General features: G+C 42.6%; 1 protein-coding gene across 1 annotated transcript in view; it reads right to left on the bottom strand.

Annotated features, from left to right (window-relative positions):
- Positions 1 to 5,674: 5,674 nt before the first annotated feature.
- The window catches only part of 4932414N04Rikl (RIKEN cDNA 4932414N04 gene like), a 238,794-nt gene continuing 224,766 nt past the window's right edge, over positions 5,675 to 19,702 (bottom strand). Inside the window, exons 78-81 of the mRNA XM_063285273.1 lie at positions 13,028 to 13,253; positions 10,481 to 10,692; positions 8,617 to 8,833; positions 5,675 to 5,869 (exon numbers count right to left, since the gene is read on the bottom strand). Of these exons, the coding sequence (XP_063141343.1) occupies positions 5,840 to 5,869; positions 8,617 to 8,833; positions 10,481 to 10,692; positions 13,028 to 13,253 (685 nt within the window). The 3' untranslated portion in view covers positions 5,675 to 5,839. The remainder of the gene's footprint in view (positions 5,870 to 8,616; positions 8,834 to 10,480; positions 10,693 to 13,027; positions 13,254 to 19,702) is intronic.

The following is a 19,702-nucleotide window of genomic DNA, read 5'->3' as shown; positions in this document are numbered from 1 at the left end:
TATGATACAGTACTGTCCTACATCTATAATACTAGAGGATACAATTTAAAAGGCATTATTTAAGACTTGATTCTACTTTTCCAGCAGAGGGCCCAAAGGATGGTGTGACACAGCTTTGTAAAGAAACATACTCTAGACAGGATTTCCTTTCACTAGTGGCACAGTTCTAAGGATTCATTCTCTCCATGAATGTCAGCTAAAACCGTTATTAAAAAAATGAAATATCCCTAGAACAAAACCGTATAACCACCGGATTCACATGAAGATGACCTAGTGGAGACAAGCTGGACCTCACCTTACCAACAAGCTATCAAATCTGTTATGTTTAAACAGTGAGACCTCCAAGGAAGGAGATGCCAAGTAGTGCTTCAAAGCTTCGGACCACAATCAAACACAGCATCCTTTTCAACAGAAGCAGAAGCTCATCTGAATATGCTCATGGATGCTGACATCAACATTTAATCATCTCCTCACTCATCCAGGAAGAGGGGGAGATCAGTTACTACTGTACTTTATTGTGTTCAACCAAATCACCATGTTACAAAAATAGCAAGCTGCCATAATAAAAAATAAGGCTCCTCTATCCAGCACCAGATAGCATCATTTTACTTTCAAGCCTAGAAATTGCACACTTGTATATAAACCAATCGAAGATGAGGATTGAGAGTTCATCTTGCTGGATTTTTCCTTTGATGAATATGAAGTGTCCTTCCTTATCTTTTTTGATGACTTTTAATTGAAAATTGATTTTATTTGATATTAGAATGGCTACTCCAGCTTGCTTCTTCTGACCATTTGCTTGGAAAGTTGTTTTCCAGCCTTTCACTCTGAGGTAGTGTCTGTCTTTGTCTCTGAGGTGTGTTTCCTGTAGGCAGCAGAATGCAGGGTCCTCATTGCGTATCCAGTTTGTTAATCTATGTCTTTTTATTGGGGAGTTGAGGCCATTGATGTTGAGAGATATTAAAGAATAGTGATTATTGCTTCCTGTTATATTCATATTTGGATGTGAGGTTATGTTTGTGTGCTTTCATTCTCTTTGTTTTGTTGCCAAGACGATTAGTTTCTTGCTTCTTCTAGGGTATAGCTTGCCTCCTTATGTTGGGCTTTACCATTTATTATCCTTTGTAGTGCTGGATTTGTAGAAAGATATTGTGTAAATTTGGTTTTGTCATGGAATATCTTGGTTTCTCCATCTATGTTAATTGAGAGTTTTGCAGGATACAGTAACCTGGGCTGGCATTTGTGTTCTCTTAGGGTCTGTATGACATCTGTCCAGGATCTTCTGGCCTTCATAGTTTCTGGCGAAAAGTCTGGTGTGATTCTGATAGGTCTGCCTTTATCTGTTACTTGACCTTTTTCCCTTACTGCTTTTAATATTCTTTCTTTATTTTGTGCGTTTGGTGTTTTGACTATTATGTGACGGGAGGTGTTTCTTTTCTGGTCCAATCTATTTGGAGTTCTGTAGGCTTCTTGTATGCCTATGGGTATCTCTTTTTTTAGGTTAGGGAAGTTTTCTTCTATGATTTTGTTGAAGATATTTACTGGTCCTTTGAGCTGGGAGTCTTCACTCTCTTCTATACCTATTATCCTTTGGTTTGATCTTCTCATTGAGTCCTGGATTTCCTGTATGTTTTGGACCAGTAGCTTTTTCTGCTTTACATTATCTTTGACAGTTGAGTCAATGATTTCTATGGAATCTTCTGCTCCCGAGATTCTCTCTTCCATCTCTTGTATTCTGTTGGTGAAGCTTGTATCTACAGCTCCTTGTCTTTTCTTTTGATTTTCTATGTCCAGGGTTGTTTCCATGTGTTCTTTCTTGATTGCTTCTATTTCCATTTTTAATTCCTTCAACTGTTTGATTGTGTTTTCCTGGAATTCTTTCAGGGATTTTTGCGATTCCTCTCTGTAGGCTTCTACTTGTTCTCTAAGGGAGTTCTTTATGTCTTTCTTGAAGTCCTCCAGCATCATGATCAAATATGATTTTGAAACTAGATCTTGCTTTTCTGGTGTGTTTGGATATTCCGTGTTTGCTTTGGTGGGAGAATTGGGCTCCGATGATGGCATGTAGTCTTGGTTTCTGTTGCTTGGGTTCCTGCGCTTGCCTCTCGCCATCAGATTATCTCTAGTGTTACTTTGTTCTGCTATTTCTGACCGTGGCTAGACTGTCCTATAAGCCTGTGTGTCAGGAGTGCTGTAGACCTGTTTTCCTGTTTTCTTTCAGCCAGTTATGGGGACAGAGTGTTCTGCTTTCGGGCGTGTAGTTTTTCCTCTCTACAGGTCTTCAGCTGTTCCTGTGGGCCTGTGTCTTGAGTTCACCAGGCAGGTTTCTTGCAGGGGAAAAGTTGGTCCTACCTGTGGTTCCAAGGCTCAAGTTTGCTCGTGGGGTACTGCCTAAGTCCTCTCCGCGGCGGCAGCAACCGGGAAGATCTGCGCCGCTCTTTCCGGGAGCCTCCGTGCACCAGGGTTCCAGATGGCGTTTGGTGTTTTCCTCTGGCGTCTGGACGTGCACAGAGTGCAGTCTCTTCTGGTTTCCCAGGCGTGTCCGCCTCTCCGAAGGTTTAGCTCTCCCTCCCACGGGATTTGGGTGCAGAGAACTGTTTATCCGGTCTGTTTCCTTCAGGTTCTGACGGTGTCTCAGGTGCAGGGATCCTGCCGCTCCTGGGCCCTCCCCTACGGGAACCCAGAGGCCTTATACAGTTTCCTCTTGGGCCAGGGATGTGGGCAGGGGTGGGCAGTGTTGGTGGTCTCCTCTGCTCTGCAGCCTCAGGAGTGCCCACCTGATCAGGCGGTGAGGTCTCTCCCCCAGGGGGTTTGGGAGCAGAGAGCTGCTGCCGGCTGGGATCCGCGGGTGTGGGACTTCCGGTAAACACAGGAAGTGCCCGGTCCTAGAGGAATTTTGCCTCTGTGTGTCCTGAGTTCACCAGGCAGGTTTCTTGCAGGGGAAAAGTTGGTCCTACCTGCGGTCCCAAGGCTCAAGTTTGCTCGTGGGGTACTGCCTAAGTCCTCTCCGCGGTGGCAGCAACCGGGAAGATCTGCGCCGCTCTTTCTGGGAGCCTCCGTGCACCAGGGTTCCAGATGGCGTTTGGTGTTTTCCTCTGGCGCCTGGATGTGCACAGAGTGCAGTCTCTTCTGGTTTCCCAGGCGTGTCTGCCTCTCTGTAGGTTTAGCTCTCCCTCCCACGGGATTTGGGTGCAGAGAACTGTTTATCCGGTCTGTTTCCTTCAGGTTCCGGCGGTGTCTCAGGCGCAGGGATCCTGCCGCTCCCGGGCCCTCCCCTACGGGAACCCAGAGGCCTTATACAGTTGCCTCTTGGGCCAGGGATGTGGGCAGGGGTGGGCAGTTTTGGTGGTCTCCTCCGCTCTGCAGCCTCAGGAGTGCCCACCTGATCAGGCGGTGAGGTCTCTCCCCCATGGGGTTTGGGAGCAGAGAGTCCACTGGTACTCTTACTAGGATATTCATTGCTACCTATGAGGTCAGAGTCCAGGGTCAGTCCATGTATAGTCTTTAGGTAGTGGCTTAGTCCCTGGAAGCTCTCGTTGCTTGGCATTGTTGTACATATGGGGTCTCGAGCCCCTTCAAGCTCTTCCAGTTCTTTCTCTGATTCCTTCAACGGGGGTCCTATTCTCAGTTCAGTGGTTTGCTGCTGGCATTCGCCTCTGTATTTGCTGTATTCTGGCTGTGTCTCTCAGGAGCGATCTACATCCGGCTCCTGTCAGCCTGCACTTCTTTGCTTCATCCATCTTGTCTAATTGGATGGCTGTATATGTATGGGCCACATGTGGGGCAGGCTCTGAATGGGTATAAACAGCTCTTCTAACCTTCAAACCCTTAAATTAGTGCATCTCTCAATCCGTGGCAGAGAAGGTTCTTTTTGTAGTCGATAGCAATTAACCCAGTGACTCATGGCTGGTCAACATGCAGAGAATAAGGGATTCAGCGCTAGATGGGACATCTGTATCACTGAGGCTCAGGAGGCATCACAACCCAGGAAGGGGAAAGATCGGAAGAGCCAGATGTAGTGGATGCTTGCTGTGGAGCAGCATTTGAAAGATACGAAAGGGAAGTGGCAAACATGAACTCACAGTGGCTGCTGCTGACTACATTCACAAATCTGCAAAAACCCAAGCCAGCCAAAATCCCAGCATGGATGGTGACCCAACCCTGTCTGAAGAGGTAATGGTAGTTCATGGCTACTGGGCTAGGAAGAGTAAGTTTTCTTCAGGGCTGTGGTCCCTGAAAGGCTACCTGTGGTACTCTGTCCTGGTTCCACAGGCATCGCTAAATGGACTCAGTGGAAATAAACTTAACAATAAAGATTGGAAAAGTACGTGGAGTTGTGGAGGAAAAGTCTTTTGTGGGGAGGGCAGGGATAGGGAAAGGATGGGGCTTGGATTTGATCCAAACACATTGTGTGCGTGCATCCCTATTAAATACAATACTTAAGCTAAAAATGATCAAGTCAACCAGCAGGTCTTAACATGCACATTACAGTCCTTTGTCATTTACATCCTGAATACAAATCACATAAACATTAACCCCTCATTTCCACAAGAGACTAATAGATGTTTCTAGTATGTCATTTTTTTTCTGATGTCTCAAATCTAAATTCATCAAAGGGATTTGTGCTGTTTTAAGACTAAACAAAATATCTGATAATGTGAGTTTACTGCTTATTATTTGCTGAGAAAGCAGGAAAAACAATGGCTAATCCTTGCAACTATGATAGAAAAGAACCTTCTTAACTTGGAAAGGATAGTGACTTTTCCCTGGTTTGTAGGAGCAACTCAGAATAAAACTCCTTTCATACTCCAAGCAAGATTTTGTATTTTCTCCATTTACTTGGCTATACAAAGCACCAGTTAGCCCAATCCTTAAACTCTTCAATTAAAAATGCTTTTAATCCAGGTACAATTTCTACAATAGCATTTATTTATTCAGGCAGTAACCAGTTTCCAAGTGAATAACTTCCACTCTGTGAGCTTTGGGTTATGTATAATTATCTTTTCCCACTTTATTTGCAGAATGTCCGCCCTTTACTCCATGGATGTCCACCACAGAGGTTTGTAGAGTGCTTTAATTCTCCAGACAAACCTTGAGGGCACAGGCAGCATCCACCTGATCCAGTGTCTCCTTTAGTACTGATTCTCCATGACCCTGCCCCCAGGAGCCTCCCAGAGGTACCAGGGCAACACAGGCGCCCTGGTCAGCCACTTCCCTTGCCTGGTGCCCTTCATTCACATTGGCTTTCTGGACAGAGAGGGGACTAGGCAGGCAGATATTGAGGAAGTGCTTGCCTCTCCCTCTGGGGCTATCACCTCTGCGGACTTTGCCTGCTCAGCAGTTCGGTTTGTTCCCTTGCATCAGCAGCAACCAGGAGTGGCCCTGTCTCCAACACTGGTCACATACAGGTCACCTGCTTGAGGAGCCTTTCTTCTGTCATTGCTGTATTTCTTTGCCTGACCAGGAGGAGTCCAGCAGCGTGGGGGAACAGTGCTCAGGGAGAAAGGCGAGGAGCTGGTGGCTCTTCTATGGATACAGGGGTGGGGAAGGGAAGGACAGGGCAATCCAGGATTGTTTTGCCCTCCCCTTTCCCTTCCCTGTGGCAGCACATCCCCTTACAAATAATTAGCCATGAGGAGTGGGACGATTAATAAATGAAGAATAATTAGAATCATTCACATTTTCACATCTTTTATTTTGTGTGTGCAACAAAAATATTTAATGCAGAATATATCAACAGATCAAAGGGAATTGAAGCCATTTATAATTTATGATAACTTACTCCAGACCTGATTAAGCTTAATTTGTGCATTTCAGAAGCGTACCATCTTTGTCTTCTCTAGGACTGGTCATATAATTGCTGCCAAGTCTGCAAAAATTCAAATAATATTTATAAGACTTCTGTTAAACCATAAATATCACTACAGGCATGGTACTTAGAAAATTATTGTGGGTGGGTTAAGAGGTACTTAGAGGGGTGGAAGGGGTTGTCACAAGAGATAGGGAATGATTGGAAATGCTATATTGACACCTAATATTTTGCATGTTAATTAAAAATATATAAAATTGGCAAAGGAAACTGTGACCTTTGAACATTCCTTTTAGAGACCTCCTCTACTTGGAGAAGAGTTTGAAAGACATCACCTATGTCAGATCAGATAAATGCAGTTTTGCTTAGAGGTGTAGATCGTTTGTGGAATGTTGCAAAGATGGCTTTAAGTAACAAGTGCTATTAACATTTGCCTAATTTTTGCAACCATATTTGGGATATGGCTTCATTATTTTGGTACGACAATTAATCAACTCAACTCTTATGACTCTTAGCAAAAATATGCCCTTAAAGAAAATATAATCTGATTTTTTTACTTTAATGAATTTTACTTCAGAGAAAAAATTCAATTTTTTTACCTTCAGAAAATTAATAATTTAATGTGATCTGTGACCAATTTTCAAAATTTTAAATATGCAAAAGAAGAAACTATTATTGTCATACTGACAAATGACTTTTGTCACTTATACTGCTGGGGAAGTATTTAAAATATTATGCCACCTAGATTATAACCGAAGGTTTCCACAGTAAGTTCACTTTGAGTAGTAATAGGAATCCAGGCTGCAGGCACACGTGCAGCCTGACTTTTGTTGCTCTGTGGGTCCCTCACATGGAAAGCCCTGGGCAGGCTTTAATAGAAGCGCAGACTCCTCCCCACTGACTGAGCCTCCCTCTCACTTACTTGTGAGATGGGAAGGAGTGATTTAAACCACACTTAGAAGAGAAGAGAAAGAGAAGGGGCTGGCACATGTGCTGTCCCTAACAGCTAAGCTTGTGGTAGACTCAGTAGGCTCAAAATCCCCATCAGAGTTAGGGTGAGACCTTCAGGTACGTTCTCCCCAGTTCTCTGCCCTACTCTCTTCAAGTATATTGACTTTTCTGCTGATTTAACAAATGCATCCATTTGCTTCGGTCTGGCTTCCTGGTTAACCCTGAAATTCTTTTCTACTGCGTTAAGAACCAGTCGGAGTGTGAACAGCAAGCTCTGGACACTGCGTTTGCTTCCTCATGATGTGCAGCCACCATCTAGATACGCGTCCTGGTGCTGCTACCAAAACAATGAAAAACATGTAGCTGCTTGGGATCTAATCAATGCATTAGTGCATCCATTTATTTTCCCCTTTTATGATATTCAGTTGCAAAACTTAGGAAATTTTAGACTTTAAAGATGCCAATTGGGGGAGAAAGAGAGTTGAGGCCCTAGTTAATATGAGTCTAGGATATTTTCTGGGATCAAGAAGATCCTGAAAAGTAGAGATCCATTTTCACTGTTTGAAATAGCTGCTTTAGCAATAGCATATGCAGAATAAAAATCTAACTCTTTTAAAAAATATTTTCTTTTATAAATCACCCTAGATCAAAAATTGTTCCAATAGTAGATACTCATCTCAAACTGGGTCAAGCACTATGCTTTCTTACATACTTTGCAAGAGTCATACTTATGTGACCATTGTAACAGGTTTTGACACACAGGTGGTTACTGAAACTTTAATCAAAAATAAAAATAAAAGTTATAACAGCCTGGTAGTTGTGATGCATGCCTTTAATCTCAGTACTTGGGAGACAGAGGAAGGTGGCTCTCTCTGAGTTTGAACTGGTCCACAGAGTAAGGTCTAGGATAGTCAGGGCTACAGAGAGAAACCCTGTCTCAAAAAACCCAAACAAACCAAAACAAAAATTCTAGCAAATGTTAAATTCCCCTAAAATGACTATATCAGTGTTTGCAGCATGAATCATTTTAAAAAAGAATTAAGTTGTAATCTTAAAAAACGTTCCATATGTTTAGATAAAAAAAAATTCCTATTTCAACTGCGAAGGACATGGTGCTAGCTTGGGGTCACACATGAGACTGTGGGTAGGGACAATAGAACCCAGGTTTTAAAGGAAGTAGCCATAGAAAGGAGTTATATAACTGCAGTCCTAGCTCTGAATCCCACGTTTGAGGGCATGGTACACGAACTTAATGAACTGCACTTGTAAACATCTTATCTGTCGTTAAACGTCACCATCATAATATTAAAGAGTGTACAGTAGTGATTACATTGAACCAAACCTGAAATCAACATGTGGTAATTAAAATTTAAGGAATTATTCTTAGTTTTCTTTGACTTTATAGGTATAGACCCTTCATGAAAAGCGTTCCTCTCAGATTTCGTTAAATTTGAAATATCCACACAAGTGTAATGGTTTAGAGGTCAAGCCTGGGATGTTAGGGGAATACTCTGAAGATTACTCCAAACCTGAGCTAAACCAAAGCTCCACAGGAGCTTAGCCAGTCCCTTTCCAAGTCTGCCTGTGACCACAGAAAAATACTAAAGTTAGTTTCCCTATAGCCTTTAAAGAAAGTTCAGCGTGTCTTAGTAGTCAAATCTATTGACTCAAATTAAGAAAAAGTTACTTGCTGAAAGTGAAAGCTCGGAGGATTTATACATGTGTAAAATTGATTTTGTTTCTATGCTAGCACACAACTGTGATATTAATTTAAGATGAGTAAGTTACATCACCAACTTAAAAACGAGAACTACAAGAGACAGGAAACCATAATCCAAAGGTGAAGCTCAGCTGACCCTGCTTAGGTAGCTATCCAGACTCTCCATAAAGTGCCATGGCCTGGAGCTTGGCTTCTTGGCTTCTCTTTGCATGCTGTGTTCTAAATTGCTGTAGGGTTGTTCGGATCCAAACCCTGGAGCAGGGCTTGTCTTTGTAAACATGTTTGGCACAGAACTATAAGCCTCCATTTTATCAACGTTCCTCCTCATGGACTCATTTCTCCTGTCCTTAGACCTGTGAAGATGCCAAAGGTAAGTGTCTCATTTTTTCTCTTGAAGGACTCCTTAAAAATGGGGTGGGGGGAGTAAATGACTTTCCCACATGACAACATCAAAACACTGTAACCGTGTCAGATAAGTACTGTGTACAGTTCTGACTTAAAGCGGAACTGGAAAGAACTATATGTCTGGATTCCAAACTAAATCTTTCTTAGAAGGGAGACCAAAAATATTCATAGGAGGAGATATGGAGACAAAGTTTGGAGTAGAGACTGAAGGAAAGGCCATTCAGAGCCTGCCCCACCTGGGGATCCATCCCATATACACATAGCCACCAAACCCAGACACTATTGCTGATGCCAAGAAGTGCATGCTGACAGGAGCCCGATATAGTTATTCCTGAGAGGCTCTGCCAGAACATTACAAATACAGAGGCAGATGTTTGCAGCCAATCATTGAATGGAGGAGGAGTTAGAGAAAGGACTGAGGTAATTGAGGGGTTTAGCAACCTCATAGGAAGAACAACATCAACCAACCAGACACCCCAGAGCTCCCAGGGACTAAACTACCAACCAAAGAGTACATGGTCAGAACCATGACTTCAGCTGCATATGTAGCAGAGGATGGCCTTGTTGGGCATCAGTGGGAGGATAAGCTCTTGGTCCTGTCAAGGCTGGATCCCTCAGTGTAGGGGAATGTCAGGGCAGGAGGCATGAAGGAGGGGGTGGACAGGTGTGTGGGAGAACACCCTCATAGAAGCAGGGGGAGAGGGGATGGGATAGGAGGTTTCTGGAGGGGAAACCGGGAAAGGGGATAATATTTAAAATGGAAATAAAAAATATCCAAAAAACAGTGCACTTGCAAAAAAAAAAAAAAAAAAAAAAAGAAAAGAAAAAGAAAAGAAAAGAAAAAAAGAAAACCAAAAAAGCAAGAAGCAGAGAAATGGCTGTCACTGATGTATAGCCTTGCAGGTTTTGTTGGAATGGCCCTACGCTAAGATTTTTGATGGTGTCATGAGAGATACTTGTAATTGCCAAGGAACTGTGTAGATGATGTTGGGGATAACTCCTTTTTAATAATACACACTAAAACAAACTGAAGCAGCTTCTCAGATAGCTCATCTCCCACTCAACAACTCACCATGGACATGGGCAGCCATTCTGCCTCCCCACCTCCTTCCCAAGGAACATGGAACCGTTTTAATCACTTTTAAATTATGGTTTATCTTTACCTTCTCCTGACTTCACACAGCACAGAAAACCTTAGGAAGACCCTCTGTCTGTACAAACCCTCTAGTGGGGACACCAAGTAACACAGTTGAAAGTCAACCAGCAGCTTGGGTATCCTACTCAAACAATAGCTAAGCTATTAATTTGAAAACTCAAGGGTATTCTGATCTTTACAGTAGTATAGCTTCATAAGAAATGCAGTATAAGGGAATTGGGTAGAAAGTGCCATGCAGCCCTAACTTGAGCAATAACAAAAACTACCTTGGGTACAAGTTTTATTTTTTAAAAAAGCTCATTTATAAACATTAGTTTTCCACAATTATATTCCCCAGCTTGATTTTACATCATAAAAGTCTCATGAATGTTTTCCAATGACAATTATTCTACAGACACAAATTATTGACATTGGTTTTCTTTCCCTTCATATACCTTACCTTAGTTGGTCATAAGTCAACAGCTTTGTCATTTCTATCCTTTCAGCATATGGATCCTCATAGTGGTTTGGTTCTGCGTTATATGAGGTTTGATGAGTTAATTCTGGGCATTTGGACTGCAGGTTTGAAACTGTGGATATCTGTGACTTTATGTGTGAGGCCTTATGGTTTCCTACGTTGTCATAAGAAGTTTGTGGATTTTCTTTTCTTCCCTAAAAAAAGATTTAAAATATACGTATTTAAATTGCACAAATGCATGTACACATTTGATTCCTATAATTTCAGGAAATAGTTTCACATATTTAAATATGTGAAAAATATAGCTTTAAAATATTTATTGACTATATTGTCTACATTTGATCTGAATTAAAAACAAAGTAAAAATGGATCTCGGTGTGTGTGTGTGTGTGTGTGTGTGTGTGTGTGTGTGTGTGTGTGTGCTATAATGTGTGAAAGGAGGCCTCTGGGCCATTGGTGGTAAGTCCTATTACTGACCTACAAACTCAGCCCTGAATCACTCTCATGATATTGCCATGGAATTAGATATTTTTGAAAAAAAATACAGAATGAGCGAAACACATGAAAAAGAATAATTTCAATTAAAATCATTTTCAAAATACGATATTTTTTGAACCTATAATATAAAGCCATATGCATTTCAGAAAGACTGACAGGAAGGTCATAAAGGCCAATCGAGGGAGAAAAATGATGCAAAGGCCGTGGGAAAGGGAACAGCTGTCACAGGGAAGCTACAAGGCGATGGAAGGACTGAGGAGAATCACCTCAGGGAGGAGCCCTTAACTGAGCTGGGATCAGAAGGAACCGAAGCATTTCCTTAGGGAGTGAGCTCCTTCCACCCTGACCAAGTCACAGCAGGCGTGACCTGCCCTCCCTGGCTTCTCCACAGCCCTCACAGTGAACAAGGGAGTGTCACTGGATTTGTAAATTATACTTTGCTTATCTATAATGACCTATTATTTGATAGGGGTTGAGAGCAAAGGAACAAGATTTTAAGTGGGACGGTTATTACTTTTAGAACCTGTCATTTTAAATGTAGCTCCACAAATGATGGAACATGGGAAGAGCATGTGGCAAACGTGACGCCTTGTGACTCTTAACAACAGTTAAGACGGTGCCCCACTCTCTGCACACGGTGTGAGCACAAGGAAGGTCTAGGTGTTTCCACGTGCGTGCTCCACCGTGTCACTGAAGTCCCTGCCAGCGTCTACTGCCAACACCCAGAGCCGTCAGACTTGTCAGGGTTAATACTCCACAGAATTCCGGCTTCTCGTTCTTCCAACCTGTCCTAAACAAATGTCATCAGAGAAGAGAGACTCTGTCTTTGTCAAGTTCTTCTCAAATTGTAGATTATGAAAAGTGTATGTATATGTATATGTATATATATATATATATAACTTTTTATTGGATATTTTTTATTTACATTTCAAATGTTATATTTTATCTCCTTTCCCAGGAGAAAAATATTTTTAAATTCACTAGATTTTGGATAATTGAAAAATAAATTGGCAAATGATGATTTAAAAAAAAAAACAGTTTAGAAGAACTTCACTGAACTTAGTTTCTTTTAGAAGTCGTAATAACCACTTATTTATGACAGTGAGAATGAGAAACAACAAAACCACCAGTCACTAGACCTCGTGATGAAAAATATCTTGTCAGTTTTCATAAATAATCTTAATCAGACTTTAAGAAATAGATTCTTACAGATGCTAAATTTCTACAAATAAATATATCAGTGCTGGTTGTCACAGTGAATATTGGAAACACATTCATTTTTTATAAATGAATTGTAGGCCTAAAAGAACATACACTTTAATTATATGTTTAGGTGACAAGCTTCCTCTTGGCATTCCAGAGGAGGTAGGGGGAGAATATACATGAGACAGGGTAGGAGAAAAAGAACTCATACTCTCATGTTGGTCGTGATTTGAAGACTTTATAGTGCCCCAATCTGAACCATTGTCCCTTCTAGTAAAAACTAGAAAGACAAAAAGTACTCCATCTCGACATCTGAAATATTTGATTAAGAAAATTACTTTTGAAATCAACATGTGGTAAATAAAACAATTATTAAGGACATTAAAAATATGCAGACATATTTTATAGCAAATATATAGACTTCACAAAAATTATTGTTCTTAGATGCCCCCTGAACTCCAGGCATTCACTTGAGATAAACAGTAAGATATCAGACTTGGGATGCTGGAGGAGGACTCTAGGCTTCTGGGGACAAACAAAAATTACTTAGAAGATGAGTCAACTTCTTGCTGAGTTTACCTACAACAGCGAACAATGCTAGCTTTCTAAAATTTAATTTCTGTACAGCCTGTGAAGAAAGTTAAATGTATTTGGGTAGTTACACCTGTGGGCTCAGATTAAGGTAAGCTACTTGTTGAAAAGTACACAGGGTAGCTTTCTGTTATTTGGAACAAATAGGCTAATTAATCAACTAAATATGTCCTCAATTTAAAAACGAGACTTCTAGTAGACATCTGAAACCAAAGAAAAAGTTACAGCACAACTCACCCTGCTTGCAAAGCTCACCACACTCTCAGCTGTGCGCTGTGGTCCCAAGCTTGGGATCAAGGATTCTCTTTCCCTGATTCTTCTGCTGTGTCCTGAATTGTTGTAGAAACACCCAGAAGCAGTCAGGCCTGCAACAGGGCTTGGGGTGTACACATTAGGTGCAGATCCATTTGCCTCCATTTCACCAAAAGCCTTCCTCACGACCCCATCTTGCCTCTCCTTAAACCTGTGAGGATTAAAACGACAAAGCTCCTCATTTCTCATGAAGGATTTCTAAGGGACTGCCATCTAAAGTCGGCAGTAGAGTAGATGAGATTCCCCACCAAAAAAAAAAAAATGTCTGAACACTGTCAAACAGCCAGACAAGTGCTGTGTACAGTTATGGTTTTTAAAATTGAACTGGAAATAATGATATTTCTAGAGTCAAACAGTGCAGGAAGCAGAGAAATGGTTGTAACTAATGTGTGGCTTAGCAGGTTAAACTGCTGCTGTTGGGATTACCCTGCTGTAAGATTTTTGATGGTGTTCTTAGAAACACATGTATTTGCCAGGGAACCATGTGAGATTATGGCCATTACCACTTCATTACATAGTGGGAACTAATACACACTAAGGGCAGTTTCTGAGGCAGCTCGTCCCATGCTCGCCAAGTCTCCAGAGACATTACTAGACTGCTTTGTCTCCACACATCTTCCCATTGGTCAAGGAATCACTTTAACCAGTTTAGAATTATGTTTTTCTTCACCCTCTTGTTAACCTTCCCCCATATTGATCATGACTTCACACAACACAGAGAAATTTAGACTGCTCTCACCAAACCTACAGGCCCATTGTGCATTGTTTCTAACCTTTCTGCCTAGCCAAGCCCTGCACATCTTTCAGTCAATCATGTACAGAGGAAGTCCACAGAGAAAGAGAGAATATTTCTTGAAAATACATCTGACAGAGGATTAATAATTAGGTTATATAAAGAACGAGAGAGAGAGAGAGGGGGGGGGGGAGAGAGAGAGAGAGAGAGAGAGAGAGAGAGAGAGAGAGAGAGAGAGAGAGAATTATATCAACCAACCAGACCCCCAGAGCTCCTAGGGTCTAAACAACAACCAAAGAGTACACAGGGATGGACCCACGGCTCCAGCTGCAAATGTAGCAGAGGATGGCATTGTCTGGCATCAATAGGAGGGGAGGCCCTAGGCCCTGTGAAGGCTCAATGCTCCAGTGTAGGGGAATGCTAGGGTGGTGAGGTAGGAGTGGGTGGTTGGGAGAGCACCTTCATAGAAACAGGGAAAGGGAGTATGGAGTAGGGGGTCTGTGGAGGGGAAGCCTGGAAGGGGGATAACATTTGAAATGTAAATAAATAAAATAAATGATAATAATAATAATAATACACAAATTAAGAGGTCTCTATCTTGAGAGAGGAAAAAAAAAAAGCCTGAGAACTTGACCCATAGCTGAACCCAAGCTACACCTGTGTACCAGGAAGGACCCCAGGGCTTGTCCTTGGCCAGAGTTACTCCCTAGCTACTTCCTGGCAACAGTTAATCAAAGATTAGTCTGATCCAGATGTACTTTAAGACCGTCTGTGATTATATACTGTCTCGCCTCAGAGCACTCACCTGTCAGCTTACAATAGTCATTCAATTAGATACTTTCAGGCTGGACACCCCCTACTTACTCACATTCCCCATAAAATGTTGCCCTGCTGAGGGTTCGAGACTACTCCGCCTTCCTGTCCTCCTGTGTTAGGGTTGTGTTAGAAGAGAACCCATGTCCGAACTTATAATAAAGAGACCCTAATTCAATTACATTAAAAATGGCTCCTTGGTGTTGGCCTTTTGGGGTTCACAAACACCTCCTGACACAGCAAAATAAAAGCAAATTACTCATTCAGAAATGGGCCTGGGATCTGAATAGAGGATTCTCAAATGAAGGGAAAACATGGCTAAGAAATATCTCAAGAAATATCCCTAGCAATTAGGGAAATGCAAATTCAAGACAATGTTAAGATATCAACTTACCATTTTTCAGGAAAATGGATGGAACTAGGAAATATCATCTTGAGTGAGGTGACCCAGACCCCAAAGGACATGCGTGGAATGTACTTATAAGTGGACATTAGCCATTAAAATTCAGGATGAACACACTACAGTCCACAGACCCAAAGAAGTCAAATAACAGGTGTAGAGGTATCTGTGTTTTAGCTCATGTGGACCCAAAGAAGCCAAAGAGGGCCCAAGGGAGGATGATTGAATCTTTCTCAGAAGGGAAAATAAAAAGATATCAGAGGTGTATGGAGGGAGGGAATGGATGGGAAGGGGGTAGGAAGGGGGGCAGGACAGGGCAGGGAAGTATCAGGTGTAGGGAGAGCAGAGGAGAGAGAATGGGAATCTGCCGTGGGACATCTCTAGGATGTGCCAGAGACTGGGGATGGTGGTGGTGGGGGAGAGGCTTCAGGGTGTCTATAGGGGCAACTCCAGCTGACACTGCTAGCAGTGGGGATATGGATCCTGACGTGGCCACTTCCTGTAGCCAGGGAGGACTGTTAGTGGAAAGATAAGGACAGAAATCCATTTGCAAAACCTTTGAGCCAAAATTTGTCCTACCTTCGAGATGTACAACGACAAAGCTAGAGCACAGACTGAGGGAATGGCCAATCAATGACTGCCCCAAATTGAGATCCATCCCATGGCAAGAACCAATCCTGGACACCATTAATGATATTCTATTATGCTTGCAGACAGGGGCCTAGCATAACTCTCCTCTGAGGGCCTATACCTAACAGCCAGTGGAAAGATATGCAGAGACACACACCTAAACATTAGATGGAGCTAGGAGAGTCTTGTGGAAAAGTGGGGAAGGATTGAGGGATCTGAAGAAGACAGGGACTCTAAAGGAAGACCAACAGAATCAACTAACCGGGACCTTTGGGGCTCCCAGAGACTGAACCATCAATCAAAGAGTGAGATGGTCTGGATCTAGGCCCCCTGCACATAGGGAGCAGATGAGCAGCTTGGTCTTCACGTGCGTTCCCCAACAACTGGAGTGGGAACTGTAGCCTGCCTGTGGATCCTGTTCTCCTGACTGGACTACTTTGTCTGGCCTCAGTGGGAGAGGATGTAGCCTGGCAGTGACTTAGTGTGCCAGGGGGTGAGGTGAGAGAGTCAGGGAGTGGAGGAGTCGGGGAGTGAGGGTGATATAGAGGGCACCCCCTTCTCAGAGGAGAAGGGGAGGAGGGATGAGGGGGGTCTGTGTGAGGGAGGCACTGGGAAGAGGGGGGGTGATATTGAGCTGTAAAGTGAATAAAGGAAGAAAGAAAAAAGAGAGAGAAAGAAAGAAAGAAAGAAGAAAGAAGGAAGGAAGGAAAGAAAGAAAAGAAAGTGTCAGGGTCCAGCCTTGACACAGGATCAGAGTTCTCAACTGGAAGCAAGGATATCTGGAAGGTGCATAATAAATACAGACTACTTTTTGGGTACAAACTGACAGGCACTTTTTCAAGGCTTAAAGTTTCCCATTCTCCCTCTGTGCCCCCCCCTTCTCAGCTTGAGCCTGCACACACTCTGCTTTACTCCTGTGCACTTTTCTTTTCTCAAACTTCCACACTCCTACACAACTCTGCATTCCCTGTTCACTCACACACTCACACACACACTCTTCACACACCTCACATTCTCTCTTTACTCACTCTCCACATTCTCTGTCTCTGTCTCTGTCTCTGTCTCTGTCTCTCTGTCTCTCCCCGACCCCCCCCCTCTTCTCACACTCTCACTCGCTCTCCACTCACCGCATGCATGCCTCACTCTCACCTCACTCGCTCTCCACTCACCGCATGCACGCCTCACGTTCTCCTCACTTGCTCTCCACTTGCTCACTCGCCTTTTTCTTGCCCCAGTCTTTTATTGATACTCCAAAAAGCAGGTAGAAAAAAAGACATTGTATAATTATTGCCAAATCAAATTCAAAAGAATAGCCACATCCCACTCAGAATCAAGAATTGCAATTGTTCCCCCAAAGTTTCAAGCTTCTTCTATTCCCAAGCCAGTGGCCAAATTAATAATAATTGCAAACATCATTATTTAACCTTTAACTTTTGACTTATTATACTTCAGAGCTCAGTGTTCTGAAGTCAGTTAGTTGCATTTTCCTGTGAAGCTCTAGTGATAAATGACATGGGCAAAACTGCCAGGCAGTGGCCAGAAAGAATCAAGTTAACCCTTAACTCAGTAGTTCCGCTAGCCTTCTGCTTCTGCACACTGCACACAATGACTCTCCTCAGAGTCCCAGTGTTTTGACTTAGTTTTACTAGTATATAATTTTATGTATTCTATATTTTCTTATCCAGGAACCACTCTCAAATGTTGTGCAAAAATTATTTCATAACTTCAATAGCTTTTTCCTTTCTCAGGGTTCCACTGTTGGCTGTGTTTCATTTTCTAATATTTCTTCAAACTTTCTTTGCAAGTTAAATATTAATCTGGAAATACCATTGTGCAGTTAGATGAGAGCATTGTTTCCAAGATGAGAGTGTACAATATGTACCTGTGCTGTGCCCCTATGCCTCGATTTTTAATTGTTTAAGAATAATCACATCAAGGAACATCTAGTTTCACAGAATCCACCAGAGCGGAAGGAGATAGAAGTAGGTACATCGGATAAAATAGAATAATTATGCACACCAAGGCCAACTAAAAAGCAGTCATACATAAATGAACTCTATACAACCATTGTCCAGGGAGGGCTAAGGTTAGGAGAAATGGGAACAACTGCTTTTTTACAAAGAGCTGCCATGGGCTACGGAGATGTCTTAATCATGGCCTACTGTTAGCAGTCCCCTTTTCCAGATGGTGGGTCTCTTGGAGGGATGTGTCTCCTGCTTCTGAGAGTCCCAGATGCCATCCTTTTTTTTTTTTACAGGTTGCCATAGGCTTCTGAGATGTCTCTATCCCGGCCTGCTGCTGGCAGTCCCTGTCATGGTATGCTGTCCCCAGCATACCCTAGGCAGAAAAGCAAAGATCGACAAAACTGCTGGCAATTGTTGGAGAGAATGCACAGAAAAGGGAATGCTTGTTTACTGTTGGTGGGATTGCAAACAGGTGCAGCCAAGAGTATAGCAAACCCTCAAAGAAGCTGCATACAAATCTGCCCTGTGACCCAGCTCCGTCACTCATTGGCGTATGCCTAACTGAATGGGCATTCCATAGACACTTGGCAGTGTTCACTGCCACTCTAGCCACAATAGCTAGGGAAGGGGAACAACTTAAAAGTCTCGAGTGGATGAGTGGATAGGCAAGTAGTGGGACCAACACAATGGAATGCGGTTCCGCTGTGAAAAATCATGGAATTTGTAGGCAGGACGGGTGGACCTGGAAAATAGAGTAGGTAGGGCCACAGGATATATAAATAAATTCTGAATGTTTTCTTCCTCACCCCTGCTTCACATTTTCAGGTGAGTATAGAATGTTGGGTAACTACGGAAAAGAAGAAAGTAAGGAACCATGGGAGTGGGACAAAAGATTGAGGCATACAAGTACGGGTAATTTAAAGGGAGAGAATGTGGAAAATGGTGATAGTTTTAATTGGGGAAGGGGGAGGGTTGTCAATGCAAAAGGACAGGGAAGGAGGGTGCCAACAATCCACAAATGATCATATTACCTATTTTCTTAAAATTGGGTATAATACATACAAATCAATGCATACTCATGTAGCTTAAATGAAATTCTCACACCTGTACTGACTGAACCACCTTGAGACATAGACTACTTAACGAAACCCCAATACCAGGCATGAGAAGCTTCCTCTTGAGTTATTGGTCAGGGTTGTCCAAGAGATTCCCAAAGTGTTATAGGCTAATTGCTCCTGCCTTTGGTTGCCTCCCCAAAGAAGGTCAGTATTGCTGAAGAGACTGGAGGCTCACAGCTAGATCTGTCCTGAGACTCTTCTATATGAGGATTAGCTTTCACAGGACCTGAAAGTGTTGTACAACTTTTGAAGGGAGGGAAGTGACCAGTAGTCCTACCAAGCCGTGAAGCCTATGGACTTCAATGATGATCAGCATTGTACAAAAACCCTAAGGAAAGAGGGCAGGGAATAAAGGAGCAGTAAGGATGTTTGCAAACGCTGAAAGCAATCATGTCAGCTATCTACCTGAAAATAAGTACAATCCATCATGCTGGTGGGCATATAAACACACACACACACACACACACACACACACACACACACACACACACACACACACACACACACAGTTTAAAGGAAAAATTCCCATCTGGGCTGACAATGTTCCCTCCAAGAGTCAAAGACCATTTAACAACCTCCACTCCCAAACACTAGGTATGAGAAGCCCCTTTTAGAGTTGTTGCTTAGTGTTGTCCAAGAGACTCTCAGCAGGCCATTGCTGTCATCCTTGGTTGTCCCCTAGAGGAGGAGGGTAAGTCCTGCTTACTGGAGACACCAACATTTTTCTAATTAAACCTAAGGTCCGAGGAGAGAAGTCCTGGATGGAACTGGAAACCTAGCCAACCACTCTGAACTAGGGGTGTCATGGATCTTGGAGGGAAACCCACCAGTGCCATGTTAGCTATTAAAGGAACATAATTTCTAACTGTATCCTAAATATTTATCCTTACATCCCAGAATAAGGTCAAGTAGAATCCCTCATCAAAGTGACTGCTCTTTGTA

The sequence above is a fragment of the Rattus norvegicus genome, chromosome 3 (genome assembly GCF_036323735.1).
Source record: "Rattus norvegicus strain BN/NHsdMcwi chromosome 3, GRCr8, whole genome shotgun sequence".
Classification (NCBI taxonomy): Eukaryota; Metazoa; Chordata; class Mammalia; order Rodentia; family Muridae; genus Rattus; species Rattus norvegicus.
The sequence above is the reverse complement of the archived record's forward strand: the minus strand, read 5'-3'. Positions and strand labels throughout refer to the sequence as shown.